Genomic DNA, 16,308 nt, shown 5'->3' on the forward strand with positions numbered 1-16,308 from the left:
TAAGCTTATTCAAAATTCTCAATACAATACACACAAAAGTCCAGATGACAAGAGGCCAAACGATTATTATTTAAATTACCAAGGGAAAGATTTGTTAGTAGAAAATATTAAAACGTTTTTATTTAACTAAAACCACACCGAGTTATTTTATATCTTTAATTAACAGCTGAGTAATTAGTATGAATTTCTAATGAAGTTGATTATCCATTCCGTTTTAATAAGTTCTTTGTGCGACTGAAACGTAAACATCGTCGTATTAGGTCATTTATTAGCTAATTATAGAGAACACTAATTAAATCAGTTAGTAAGAAATATTCCTTCAACTGTGGTATTTAAGAGTGATGATTTAAATATAGTAATTATTTATTTCCCCTTTTTACAATCTGTAAAAAATTGATTGCTTAAGAGTAATACTTCGACTGTATTTACACGTGACTCACATAATCTTGTTAATTAGAAAATGGTTTGCCTGAATATTATGTAATACACTTTTTAGGTTATATCTATTTTTCTTATTCAATTACCTTATTTGAAAATTATATGCTTTTCTAATATGAACACACGACTCTAATAGTTAATCTTCTATGCAATTATGTCACAACACCTTCATTTCTTGTCTATTCTTACCAGCCTATAGCATATTCTCAAATATTTATTAATTTTGCTGGTAAATAACTCTAAAAAAGAGTGTTATAACCTGTAGTGACTAAGAGTTATTAGACTATAACCTTCGTATGTTCCCGTTCTAAAATTCTTACTGTATTCTACCACAGGCCCCTTAAAAAGTTTTTTGTCTCTCTATGTATCTATTTTTATATTCTGACAATTTATTCCCCTTCTCACCGTTCATATTGTTCGAAACAATAGCACATTTAGAAATAAAAATTATAAAAACTTCAGAGATAAGAGAAAAAAGAAATAAACAAACATTTCAATATAACTTCTTTATTTTAAGTTTAGATATCTAAATATTTTGATATTTAGATATTTTGAATTTGTTTTCATTCATCTGTATTAATTTTTTGTGCTAGTGTCTATATATATATATATATATATATATATATATATATATATATATATATATATTTAGGGATTCTACAGTATTCACTGCCTTCCCTCGCTCAACCGTTTCCATCTCTCTCTGTTGTTCCATTCTCCATCGTTTAGTCCTCTCTTACTCATGGCGTCGTCTACTTCATTCCTCCAGGATTTTCGGGGTCGTCCTCTTTTCCTCCTTCCTATGGGGCTCCATTCGGTTATTCTTTTTATCCATCTGCTGTCGCTAGCTCTTCTTACATGTCCATACCACTTTAGTCTTTTTTGTTCTATATATGTTAGTATGTCTGTTTCTATTGATGTTCTTTGCTTTATTTCGTCATTACTTCTCCTATCCATTCTTGTTACTCTGCAGCATCTTCGCAGGCATTCCATCTCTGTTGCTATTATCTTACTGCTGTTTTTCTTGTTTATGATCCAATTTTCGGCCCCATATGTCATAATACTTCGCACTAATGTTTTATAAATCTGCGTTTTTGTCTTCATATTTAGGTGTCTATCCCACCATACTGAGTTAAGTTGTCGGATTGCTGTTCTTGTTTGTCCTAATCTTTGTGTAATTTCTTCCTCTGTTGTTGCCTTTTTCGTGATTATGAACCCCAGGTATTTGAATTTATCCTTTCCTTTGATTGTTACGTTGTCATCAATCTGTAGATCTTCTATGTCTTCTTCACTTGTAGATAGGTACTCTGTTTTCGCGAGGTTAATATCTAGGCCAGCCTTGATATATTCTTCTTGTAGTTTCTAGCTAGTGTCTCCAACCATTTTTTTGTTATTTACTTTTCAAACTGCTGTTTGATTTGAATTATGAATTATGAACTACACATTATGTCATAAAATATTGTCCTTTATCTCTTTTGTATTCTTCAATATAGGTTATACTATTTGCAATTAAACAAACTTTTAGTCTTACCTATTCATTAATGTATTAAATGAAGTATTAACTTTTTTAAATCATTTTGTTGTAAATATCAAATTCGTGAGTTCATTATTAATGTTATATAAACATGAAATCCATTTTCACGCTATTTTACAGTCATATTTTATAGTAGTCGACAGTTGGCGCACCTTATTGTTTTAATAAACAACTTAAAAACGCAATTATACAAATTAACATTCTGTGTATTGTTTAATTGCGGCCTCGCTTGTTTTTTCCCTGTACTTTGTAAGAAAAACGTAAAACCTCAAAACGTTTTTAAGTCACTCTTCGTTGATGACATTTGTCTTATCGTTTCTATGTTTCTTAAGGTGTCGTTAGATGTCTCAAGACATGTGTTTCCTTATATATTTGCAGTTAAAATATGTTAATAAGAAGTAAAAGAAAGTAAATGAGTTTACACAAGAACGGATATTATATCTTACTTCCAACTGTTAAATTTTGTTATCTTTTTATCAACCATTCATTCGGTCATAGTTATTGAACTTTGTACATAATATATCAAAAGATTTGCTGCATTCAGTCTTAAACATTTAGCATTCCAATTGTCGTCCATCCTATTCAAAAATTTGGATTGCATTTCACAAAATCAGCTACAATATCTTGGGTCTGTCTCTTATAAAGTGGCTTATTTCTACGTCTAAAAGTTTGTTCTAGAAGTCCTCTAATTAAATTTTCCGAGTTTAAACAACACGAAAGAACTAGAGGACAATTATCTCATATTATTGCTATTTAACCTTAAGATATTTATACCCAGAAGACAAGCCTACCATAGAAAACAGATCAGTAAAACGAAAATCGTACAGTGCAGCATGGCGGGACCGTTAATAAGAACTGTGTCAATATTACAAAATCTCATGAGACTTGAAGATTTTTGTTTAAACAGGTTTAAGTGTATATGTAAATCGAATATATATATATATATATATATATATATATATATATATATATATATATATATATATATATATATATATATACAGCGATAATACATTTAATGTATGCCATTTCATGAGAAGTTCTTCGATTTGAATTAAAAGTAAAGATATTGGCAGGTATTTTCTCTGACCGTCTATTGGGTTCATATTTTTACTGGGTTATTTGACTGTCGAAATGTAGGTACAGTTACTGAAAGATACTACTGATCTTACATTGTATTTAGACCAAAATAATAGGATTCATCACACTGGATAGGAAAAAAAAGGCTATTGATTGGCTTCTTTGGTCACCAGATATGTCTCTCCTTGATTTATTTTTGCGGGGATACTTGTAAAATATGTATAAAACAACCAACGATTTTATGTCGAAAATATCCCTGAATGTGCAAAAACATTTTAAACAAAACAATTATGATTGTATGAATGTGGATCAGTTTCAACATTTAATCAATTAAATGTTAAGGGAGCATCTATATGCAATTTAAAATAAATATAAAAATAATTGCAAGAGATTTATAACGATATCATAATAATTGTTTTTCCCCAACGTTATTTAAAAATTTTGTACTGGTTTGTATTCTTGCTTAGATGCGAAAGTGGACTCAAATACTGGAAGAATCATATTTTATAAAATAAAAATAGACAAGTCTCTGCATTGTTCTAAAATATTGACTCTGATAGTGGCTCTATTTCATTTGGATACCATAAAGATGCATTTCATGTTCTTTGAGAAGAATTAAGTTTAGTAATCCAAAATGGAATCTATAAAAAGCTGAAAGCAATATGGTGCTAGACAATAATATCAAAGATTAACCAAATTCACTAATTACTAATAACAGAAAGAAAATTACAAAAACAGTGGCAAAATCTTAAAACAACAATATAAAAAAGACAATTTATAGAACAAAAAGTTCTAGATAAAGCAGTTGCTACTAAGGATTTTTTGGGAGACAGTCAATGACTATAATTATAAACAGGCATAGATCGAAAAAAAATCAAAAGAAAATATCTTGACAATAATAAAGCCAACGCTAAAAAATTATAAAATAATCCTAAAAAGGTAAACATTAAAGGCAATTTATATTTATGCGTCAGTCAATTAAAAAACTAAAAAATTTCCATATAATTTTGATCATATTGTATAGGTAGAATATTTTATCAGCTATTATACCTTTAAAATAATAAAGAAAACAATAAACATATTTATATAATCATCTAAAAGTTAATAATTTATGTAAACTATCCAAAAAATCTGTTTTAATTGCGACCTATTGTATTTCTAAACAATTCCTGTCCCACATTCTGAAGCGGAATCGGTAGAAGCAACATATAAATTTAATTCACACCTACTCACAAATTTAATACACCTACTAACACTTGAATTAATGATTTTTAATTTATTGATGGAATAATTAACATACAATTGATAATTTACTAAAATGTATGTTTAAAAAATCACGTTCTAAAACTATGCAGTTGCCTAAGAGTGTTGTTATATGAAGCGATAATTTGTAAAAATAATTTTTTATTTGACATTGCAATTAGTAGGTATTGATATCAGACCACTGTTGAATGTTTTTAATTAGAATAATTAAGAAAGGTTTGTCCAACTTTATATTGATTATATTAATATAATACTAAATCTAGAGGTGGAATTTAACAATTACACTTTTAAGAAAATACATTAAATGGCACTGTAATAACGATAACAAATGTAAGCAAATTAAAAAAATTAACAAGTCTGTCATTCGGATTCTTCTAGTTATTTCTTCCGTTTGATTCTGTTTCATCGTGTGACCTAGGTGTATATTATACTCTTCGACATTTTCGGTCTCACTTTTATCTAGGTCTATTGTGATGTTTTGATTTGACTTACTTTTGTTTGGTTGAAATCCATTTTTAAACCAATTTTCGCAGATTCTTATTTAAGCTCCTTTAACTTGTAGAGTCGTTTCTCTGTATTGTTGCTTATTAGTACTGTTATCGGCAACCAGATTCCATTAGGTGTGGTCATAACAACCAGATACAGAGCACGTAATACTTGGTTCTAATAACATTTGAAATGCAATACCAAAGACAATGGCTTTTTAATAGTGTTTGCAGTATTTTTTGAGTTTACTTCTTAGCCAAAATTACTTAGTTTATTGATATATTTATTTATTGCTAAAGATGACATACGATTCTATCAGTAAAAAACACTTTATATTAGTTTAGTTACAAAAAATTCATTTAGGGTGCCAAATCAAATTAATCATCTATCGGTTATAGATTCTCTAAACAGAGCTTTTTAGAGGGCTTTCAGACGAGGATACTGTATGCGAGATACAAAATTTGCGATGGCTGCTGTAACGTATTCACAGGCATGCTCGTCAGTATGAAAACAGTAGCAGTGCAGTGCGGTTATAGTTTTAAATTATGGATGTAGAAGAGTGTATTATGCTGTGGTACATATTAAATAAAAAGAAAAAGAAACTGAAAAGACGACGTAATTTGTGGGTTCATCCTATTGTAGAATTAAGAGAAACCAAGGGAACGTATAATTTGCTGTATCAAGATTTATTGCAAGATCTATCGAAGTTTATTAATTATTTTCGAATGTCTGTGGAGTCGTTTAGTCGTTTGAAGAACTACATAAAATTTTGGAAATTCAATTGAGTAAAAAAGACACAACTATGCTTTAAAGTATTTCATCAAAAGAACGTTATTCTATGACTTTAAGTTAAAGTCTAGGACTTAAATTTAAAATAAATCTGTGTACTTATCTCCAATTTGTAAATTGTTTACCTTGCCCTAAATAAAAAATGACCATATTCCTTTCACAATAATGTAGTTTTATATTCGTTAAATAATCAAAATGCCAATTAGCAAACTTTTAAAACTAAACTGTATAGGTATTTTATTTCTTACCGTATTCATTTTGCTTTACTGCAGTCATGGCCTCAAAATTTTCGCACATTTGCTTAGAAATTTCGACCCAGCCCTGCTGCTTTTTATTTCTATTGCAGTAATCTGGCGATGCCGTATCCCATAGACAGGGATTTGATTGTACCAAACAAATAAATTTGTCATCAAATACCGCAGGCTCCATTATTTAACTATATTCAGAAAACACCTTTCTTTCGTTGCTCATTCACAATTATTCGACAGAAAATCGCGCGTCTATGGAATGTGGTGCAAAAGTATTCGTGTCTGAAAGCGTTCATTTAACGTAATGTTTCTTCTGTATCTGGCATACAGAAGAAACATTACGTCGTCGGCGCATAAGCATTCAGTCGTCGGCGACAGGAAGGTCCGAGATACTGAATTCGGTATCTCGCATACTGTATCCGTCGCGCGTCCCGTGTGAAAAGCTTCATTTGAGTCTATGTAATATCTGCGTCTCGCATACGCGTATCTCGGATACAGTATCCTCGTCTGAAAGGCCTCTAATAATCCCATTGTTTATATACTTCAGTCTTTTATTTGAAATTACGTCTCAACATATTTGGCACATGTATATTTTTCTTTGTATTATTACTAAATTTTCAAATTGTAAATACAGGAGTTGGCATTCAAAAATTCTCTTGTACTGTACAATATCACCAGATAAATCATAAATGGATAAATCATAAATCTGGGATAAATATTTTGATAAAAAAAATAGTAACTCCAAGAAAAGCGAGAAATGCGAAATAAAACCAGATTGTCTTCTATCCCTTTTACAGCAGACTTTTCAATTCTATCCAAATTTCACTACATAGCATATAGTTCTTCTTCTGGCTGCTCGTAGTGTGGTTTCTCTGTTTAAAGAGTGTCTCGTTAAATTATTGATCAAGTTCTGAGCCTTAGCAGGTCATATCGCCTGCAAGTTATAAACCAAACGTTCTAATATTTAAAATAAATGATTTAAATTGCTCCCTAATAAATTGGCTTTATACTGTCTTAACATTTTAGCCCAAATCTATCCAATACAGTTCGTCTCTGGAGATTAGGATCCTCCATTTTTGTTACTCCATTTTTATTGGTCCATTCATTTACAATTATCGCACGATAGGAGCGGACATTGTTATCGATAAAAACTTATATTTTGCCTATAGCCCCAAAAAAGACACAACTATAGGATATACAAATTTTTCCAATATCTAACACAAGTAATCATTTTATTCATAAGGACTTCTTAGTCAGTACAGACACCAATGCATTTCGTGTTATTAGACTCACAGGTCTTATAGTATCGCTGTTTTAGTTTCTTCCATGCCAACATGCGTTAACCACATATGTACAAATGAAATCTAGACTTGCCAGTAAACAGTCAAAGCCTTTAATGTTGAAAATTTTAGTTCCTGTATTTTTGACTATGAAGCGGTCGACAGCATATATTTTAGCTCAATCTCACATTCACCCACGCGTGTAGGCTATATTTTTCGTTATTACAAACCGACTCTACGCTCTACTTATGGTACTTGTCGAGCACCTGCTTTATGAAACAAACCTTGCTATATCCAATATACCAATTGCTTGAGTTTTATGATTTTTAGTCGAAATGGTGGCACATTTTTATTACAAATTCAATAATTCATTCTTAATTAATCAAGTCATCAATGATAATCAAGTACCCTTACCATTGAAGTCACTACTTTTTAGGTATAGTAATATAATTTCGATCTACATACCAAAATATGTTTGTTCAAAAACAGAAAAGAAGAAGCAAAAACTTTGCAATAATAAACTGACCAGTTGTACAAGACATTCCTTTCGAGAGCACTTTTAAATTAAAAATTTAAAGCAATTCGAATTATCCAGTTTAATGTTGAAGGGTGTATTTGATTCTAGGTTTGAGCTGATAACATTACCTTTGATTCACAATACAATTTATGGAACACTTTTTACTTTAGATTTTTGTTAAGTGGTCTTATATCTGCATCTTATACTTCATTGTTTTAAACTGCCTCAAATATACACATAATTTTAAACTACATAATATATTTCGTTGAGATTAGGCTGCTACGAGCTTTTAAAAGTATAAAAATATACAGGGTAGTTCATTAAAATCAAAGATTATCAACTATGCTAGACTTACTTGTTTCACCCATTACATTTAAATTTATTGATTTTAAATGTCTTAGTTTAAAATAAGAACACAAACAATTTTATTCCATAAGTGGTTTCCATACTATATAGGTAAACTACTTTCAGTCCATTACTGAGCATCTCAAATTTGCTATGTTTAAAAGACTATGCAGTTACCCTTATAAATAAATTATTACCTCACTAAGATTTCTGAATAATAATAATAATCAACAGTGAAGTAAATACTTATATTTTATATAAGGCAATAAAAATAAACAGTTATTACCAATAAACTTCTAATCAACGTCAGACACGTATAACAAAAATTTCATATTTTTTCAACTGTAGATAATCTCTTAAATTTTTCTTAGAAGTACAGACAAAGAGAAGTACCTAGTTTCTACAATCTTTAATAATTCAAGGGTTCGTTTATGAGTGGCAGGTACAAAATTAGCAATACAACTAAAATTCCTCTGAGAAAGAAAAAATACGGAATGCTTTGCTTCTACTTTTAAATTATACCCACAACATAAAATTAACAAAGATTACACTAACTGCAACTACCTGTAGATCAGCTCTTAAAGTACTTGTTTAAGGTTTTAAGAGATACCTACTCATAAAATAATGAAAAGATCCATAAACCTTTATTTAAAAATATATTTATTCACGATTTGGGAATGCATAATACCACAGTAGTTTGTATGTTAGCATATTAAAACGGTCTCTCTACGGAACTGTTCAAAACAAAACAAAAATCATAAATATCAATTCTTTATTGTCCCAATTTTGTACAAAAATGTACAAAAATAATATATCCATCTCGACAAACTTGTGGCGACGGACATAGCTCAATCATTAATAACTTGCTTCTTAAGCTAGACTTCGATCTCGGCAGACACCAGAAAGTTTTCAATTTCCAGTTCCAAAACAAAGACAAACCAGAATATTATACAAAATAAAATGCAAATGAGCTATGTTAATAAAACCAAGCTATTAATAATGTTTAAACTCAGTAAAGTAATTTTTTAAAGTTATGACAGTTGTTATATGAACAGTTTTAGTGCATCTAAGAGAAATATTCACTTAAATCCTTCACAAAGGAACCCTCTGGTTTCTTTGTGATGGTCTAGTACAACTGTTTGGGCAAATACATTGCAGATTTAATGAAGAAGAACATGAGTCCACCATCTTTAAAGTCTTAGAGCCCGCGCACTAGGCAACCTGGTTGCGGCAGCCGGCATATATGAGCAGGCAATCGACGGCCAGTTGTGTCCGTTCTTTAATATGGATAGGATATAAATATAAAGCAATATGGACCTGGAAGAGGCCACAATTATTTACTGTTTGTCACGTAAAAAACGCAAAATACAGAAAAGGCTGGTAAATCGACCTCGCAATTTATATTGGTAATTTCTTCTGACCCTCGTTTTTTCCTTTATCAATCACTGCATTCTTTAGAACACATACCCCAATTTGCCTTTTCTTATCCCAAAACGGCTTTCAACTTTCCGAATTAATTTTTCGGTGTCAAAGTCCTTTTAAAAACGTTGGGGATAGGTCTCGCTGACACCACAAATGCACGGAGACTAAAGGCAGCCATATTAATTTCCCTTCAGAATTCTCACTCGCTTTGGCTGTGGACAGCCAATGTACTACTGGGTCAACAGACATGTTTTGGTGGCTGCCGCTGCCTACTGCGCGGGCTCCAGTAAACCGTCGGAGTTTGAGCGGCTGCCGCAGCCAGGCTGCCTAGTGCGCGGGTTCCCTTAGAAGTACATTGTGTACTTATAACTTATTATAAGTAAATTAAGGCTTCTTGGTCTTCTGCGTTTGCGTTGTCAAGAAGTTGATGAACTTTAACATTCTTAAAATGTATATTATCCTATTTTTAAGATTTGCTTGTATACTTGTTGATGCTGTGTTACTACTTATCAATTACTAGATTTTAGATCTTTATAGAATTTTCTATAAAGATTACGTTCTGATTCGTATCCAAACAATTATGCCAACTTTTTGCGCTTCTTCTTCTTGTACTGTCTATCCGTTTTGGATGTTTGGCGACCATCATGGCAATCTGTATTTTGCTCACTGCTGAAAAGATTTGTGGCTGTTGCGTTGAACCACATACGTAGATTTTTCAGCGAGGAAATCCTTCGCCTTCCTAGTCCTCGTCTTCCTTCTAGTTTTCTATGTAACATTAATTGCAGAAACCCATACCGTTCGCTGTTCCTCATAGTGTGACCGAGTTATTCGATTTTTACTGTTTTTATTGTAGTTAACTTTTTTTTCTTTTTGTATTCTTAATAAATCTTCCTGATTAGTAAAGTGGTCGGTATAAGATATCTTCAGGATTCGACGATAAAGCCACATTTCAAAAGCCTGAACTTTCTTTCAGGTAGTGTGTGTGAGAGTCTACGACTCAACTCCCTACAGCAATAAAGGAAATATATAACATCGTAGTAAGCTGATTTTTATGGATACTGAAAATCATGACATTTAAATAGCTAAACAAATATTTTGTTGCATGTTTGTAAATAATCTAAACAATCTTTATCTTGAAAACATTGATTCCTTCTATTGATTATTAATGAAGATATTGAAGAACTTAACTATTCAAAAATCATTGAACGCCGTTTGATCCAGGTACAAATTCGGTTTACGGAATGTTCTAGATGTTCTGATATTCCTTCAAGATTTCTCCGAAATGAAAGGATTGTCGTGTCATTAGCGAAGGTAGCATTAATATTAATTATTAAGGTTAAATGTATTAAATCGAAAATATAATTGAGTTAGTACCTATTAAATCGTTACGTAAAGTCCGTAGAGATGCATGATTTCTCAATAGCTTAAAATAACTTCTTTGTAATGAGATAATGTGCTAATTACTGTTCTCTTATTTACGGATGGACTAAAATAAACGACACTTAATTTTAACAGATTTCACATTTGGCCTTTCCAAGTTTAGTTGGTCAGCTGTTAATTAACACTTACCATTTCAGTAATCATCATTAATAATTTTTTTGGTACCCGTCGGTCAACAAAAATTATACAAATTTCTGCACTAGACCAGGCATCAGGTAACCTACCAAATATATATATATATATATATATATATATATATATATATATATATATATATATATATATATATATATATATATATATATATATATATATATATATATATATATATATAAATGTAACACTAATTAAATGTTACTAAATTTTTCTATCAAAGTCTAAAAAAAACACAAATGATCATTACTATCGCCATACCCCAGTCTAGAAAAAGAAATAGGCGAGACAAAAAATATTACTTACTAAGTATCTGATCATATTAAACCATAGGGGGGACATAGTTAATGAAAAATACGTATCGAAGTACTCTCAGGTCAGCCATATTTTTTTTAAGAAAGGCACACATCCAAAATTGTAATTTTTTGTTTGCCGTGAAAACCCGAAAAATTCATAATTTCCAATTTGAACTTGTGAAACTCCAAATTCAAGGTCTTTGTATAACACAATAGTTCCTTAACAAAAAAATTGCTTCTAATAGGTATAATAAAAAAGTTCTACATGCAAAATACTTCATGGTTTTGACTGCCTTGTTTTATGAAAAATATGGCCTATCTGACACCATTTTTTTATGAAATATGCCCCTTTTATGACTTCCTTAGTCAAATTGATAAGCTATCAAATATTTATAATACATTTTAAGATGAAATCAATCATTTTTTCATTTCTAGACTGGGTTATAAGGTTGTATAACTGATATACTGTTATTTATTTATTATTGATTTATATTTTTTTCTATTTATGAGATTCCCATTCGTGTGAAGTACAGGGCAAAAGATCGATAGGAAGATGCCAGAACTCATTTCTCAAAAACCTGAGGAGATGGTTTCACCACTCGTTCGCAGAAATCTTCGTGCAGCATTTTCTAAAGCTACAATTACAATTTGTATCGCGAACCTTCGAAAGAAAACGACGTAATAAGTAGAATATTTTTGTGTATTCGTCTCTTTTTATTTCCTGTAGATTTTGATCATTTGTCAATTCATGCTTTTTTGATAATGCGTTCAATTTAACTTTATTTCTGGTAACAACCAGATACTGTTCCACAATTCATCTTTTTTGCAAATAAAGAAAATTTGATCTGGTATTTCTTCACTTTAATTGATAAACTCACAACCCGTTTAAATTTTTTCATATCTGCTTTGTTATGTTGTCTCGTTTTCTCTATCCTCTAATCGAAATGTTTAGTTTAAATAGTATATATGGTAGTATATGGTGCTATAGCTAGAATGCAGTTTTGATCATGTGAAATGTTTTTGAGACATTATGGAAGATTTAGTAATGTTATTATGTACACATTGCATTTTTTTAGAAAAACTTTACTGATGCTTTTAATAATTTGTTTTGCAATATAGTTTAGCAAGATATAATATACTCTTTGTATATTATATCTTGTATATGTAGGTCTACTGTAAAACGTATAATATATGTCTCAATTGTAAATATAGATGAATCAGATAAAATTAAATTATAAGGAGAATATTTCACCTAGTAACAAAAAACAAAATTTGTTTAATTTATTAATGTTTGTATTTTGAGAACGATTTCCGAAGTAGAAATTGAAATGCCAATAAACTTATTTTAAACTTCAAACGTGGCTTATTCCCATTAAAATAGTAATTACTAGATGCCATAATAGTAATTAAGATGACACAAGAAAAGATCTTCAGAACAGTAATATATTATTTATACAAAAATATTATATTTTCTTTATATTTATAACTATTTACATATTTGAAAGTCACTTTTACTCACATAAATATATTACTACGTATTAAAATTTACAACACCGATGCCTGGTCTATATCGTTCATTATTAGTTTCGTTCGATCTGTCTCTCTCACTTGATTATTTTAATTGTTGTTTGTAAGATGTAGCCTTCCATTGTGATAATTATCGTAATTGATTTATAGCCAATTTGTTACAATTTATTAAGGCTACATACATTTACGATTCGTCCGTTTGGTACTACATATAAATCTGTTTAATATTGGCGATGGAATTCTCAGACCGGTATTTCTTATTTCTGCAGGTTGTCAGTGCAGCGGCTAATCAGAAACGAGCGAGAACGCGTATTACCGACGATCAACTGAAAATATTACGTGCTCACTTCGATATCAACAATTCGCCGTCGGAAGACCAAATTCACGAGATGGCATCACAAAGTGGCTTACCGCCGAAAGTTATAAAACATTGGTTTAGAAACACATTGTTTAAAGAAAGACAGCGTAATAAAGATAGCCCGTACAATTTTAACAATCCGCCATCAACTACATTAAATTTAGAAGAATACGAAAAAACTGGTGAGGCTAAAGTAATGCCCTTGAACAGCTCGGGGAGTAGTATTGAAGAGAATAAGTCAAAAGAATCGCCAAAACTTTCCCAAGAAATAAAACATGAATTAAAAGAGGAACCTATCGATGACTTTCCCAAACTAAACGATGACAAAGTACCAGAACCTATAGACGAAAAACCTAACATATTTAACTTACCAGTAAACTTGCAACAAGCACAAAGTCCAGCGACGTCTGTTGCCAGTTCAGATAACCAAAGTGTATCACAACCCAGTACACCAAATAATCTCACCCTGACTTCAATCATTGCATCTCAGTTAGGTGATACCTTAACTACGAGTACTCCTACTATGAATATGGCCGGCTTATCATCCCATCATGGTCTTACAAGTCCTATGTTGCCGCCTCCTAAACTTAACCAACAAAATTTTCCTAATCCAAACAATCTTCAGGGAATGCTACCCCTTACTCCTAACCGGTGCCTAAGCCCTAGCCGAGACTACAGTAATCCTGGAAGTCAGGGATCTGGAGGTTCAACCGGAAAAAGAGCAAACCGTACTAGATTTACTGATTATCAAATAAAAGTACTACAAGAATTCTTCGAAAATAACGCTTACCCAAAAGATGACGATCTTGAATATCTATCTAAACTATTGAATCTTAGTCCAAGAGTTATAGTAGTTTGGTTTCAAAACGCTCGCCAAAAAGCACGAAAAGTATACGAAAACCAACCAGCAGTTGAGCCCGCACCTGGAATTGATGAAGCTGGAGCAAATAGATTTCAAAGAACTCCTGGACTAAATTACCAATGTAAAAAGTGTCTACTGGTATTCCAAAGATACTACGAACTAATTCGACATCAAAAAACGCACTGCTTTAAAGAAGAAGATGCAAAACGTTCAGCACAAGCTCAAGCAGCAGCAGCACAAATAGCCGCTGTATTGAGTTCAGAAGATTCAAATTCAAGTACAACTGTAGAACAATCTCAACATCAGATGCCCCCTCAAAGTGGATTACCGAATCTACCTCAACCCAACCTTACACAAAGTCCCAATCATCCTACTGCTCCAACAACTCCAACTCCAAGCCAAGGAAACTATCCCCCAACATCTCCTTCCCCTTCTGAATCCAAAGAAAGTACATTTCAGTGCGATAAATGCAATCTAGTTTTTCCCCGATTTGAACTTTGGCGAGAGCATCAACTTGTTCACTTAATGAATCCTAACCTTTTTCCATCATATCCCCCAGATTCTCCTTTTGGAATCCTTCAGCAGCATGCCCAACTACAACAACTAAACGCTAATTTGGGGGATATAAATAAGCAACAGAACAATGTTGGGAACATACCTCAACAAAATCTTCAGCATCCTCTCATCAATATGTTAAATAATGTTGCTGGGCAAAAAAGAAAAGTTGATGAATTTGATGCAGAAAGTGACACTTCTGATCAGCCCAAAGATAAAAGACTTAGAACCACAATACTACCTGAACAACTAGATTACCTTTATCAAAAATATCAGGTAGAAAGTAATCCATCCAGAAAAATGTTGGAAAATATTGCAAGAGAAGTCGGTTTAAAAAAGAGAGTGGTTCAGGTATGGTTTCAGAATACCAGAGCCAGAGAAAGAAAAGGGCAATTTAGAGCCCATGCTCAAGTAATTAATAAAAGATGTCCGTTTTGTCCGGCCCTATTTAAAGTTAAGTCTGCCCTAGAATCTCATTTAACCACCAAGCATGCAGATCAGTGTGCTAGAGGTGAAATAAATATTGATGCGTTGCCTGACGAAGAGATAAGCCTTGAATCAGCACCAAGTTTAAGTTCAGTAGGCGAAAACAAAAATCAACCTCCAAATTCAAGCATGGTGCCTCCTCTATTTCCATCACTTCATCCCGATATGGAGAATTCCATAAAAAAATATTACGAAGAAAGTATGAAGCGGTATATTAATGAATTGCAAGCTCATGCTGCCGCGTCAAATGGTGATAAAAGTGAAATAAAATCGGAAAAACCCGAGGGTGGAGAAATTCCTTTAGATTTATCTAAGCCAGTAGATCTGTCTCGACCAATGAAAGTTTCTATGGATCATGAACGAAATGTATGTGATCCAGGCCCATTAACTGATCTCAGCGAGCGTTCTTTATGTGATGAACGTAGCGATTCTATGTCTGAAACTACAGAATACTACGACGATGAAAGTAATCCAACCTCACCTGCCAGTAGTACTCAAAGCAACACTCAAAAACAAATGAATAGCAGCGGGTCACAGGCTGGCAATAAACGTTACCGAACTCAAATGTCTTCAGTCCAGGTGAAAGCTATGAAAATTTTGTTCAATGACTACAAAACACCTACAATGGCTGAATGTGAAAATCTAGGAAGAGAAATTGGTCTGCCCAAACGAGTTGTTCAAGTATGGTTCCAGAATGCACGAGCTAAAGAAAAGAAAGGTAAAATAGCTTTACAAAAAGTTTTAGGGCAAAACGAAGGAGAAACCAATGCAATTCCTGATGACTGCAAGTACTGTAACTTCAAATATTCCCACAAGTACTCAGTTCAAGATCACATCTTTACCAAATCACACATAGCCAATGTGAAGATGCATCTAGAAAACCAAAATAAGGATGTTGGTCCCGAGAACGAATTCACTGTGCCATCAATACCTGGGGCTTCGGGTGCCGTCTCAGCCGATTCCACCACCAACCCTCAGCAAAATGTCAACAACAACAGCCACTACCAGCTACTCCAAATGTCTGGCGTTCAAATGGGGAACATGGCTAAAGGTGAACAGGAGGAGAATCAAGAGAACCTCTTCCAGCAATTCTACCAACTCGGCAACAATGCAAACTACGGCGTTCAAAACCAGTACGTTCATCATGCGATGTTTGGCGCTAATGGTGAGTAACATTTTAAATACTTTTATGTGCTTCTATTTGTTGTTGCTTAGCATTTTATTTGTAT

The 16,308-nt window shown here is 32.3% G+C and overlaps 1 protein-coding gene across 5 annotated transcripts in view; it reads left to right on the forward strand.

Annotated features, from left to right (window-relative positions):
* The window catches only part of LOC140443442 (zinc finger homeobox protein 3-like), a 929,042-nt gene that overhangs the window by 729,447 nt on the left and 183,287 nt on the right, over window positions 1–16,308 (forward strand). For all 5 annotated transcript variants that reach the window (XM_072534701.1, XM_072534702.1, XM_072534700.1 and 2 more), the window contains one exon: window positions 13,088–16,244. In XM_072534701.1, the coding sequence (XP_072390802.1) occupies window positions 13,088–16,244 (3,157 nt within the window). The remainder of the gene's footprint in view (window positions 1–13,087; window positions 16,245–16,308) is intronic.

This window comes from Diabrotica undecimpunctata, chromosome 6 (genome assembly GCF_040954645.1).
Source record: "Diabrotica undecimpunctata isolate CICGRU chromosome 6, icDiaUnde3, whole genome shotgun sequence".
NCBI lineage: Eukaryota > Metazoa > Arthropoda > Insecta > Coleoptera > Chrysomelidae > Diabrotica > Diabrotica undecimpunctata.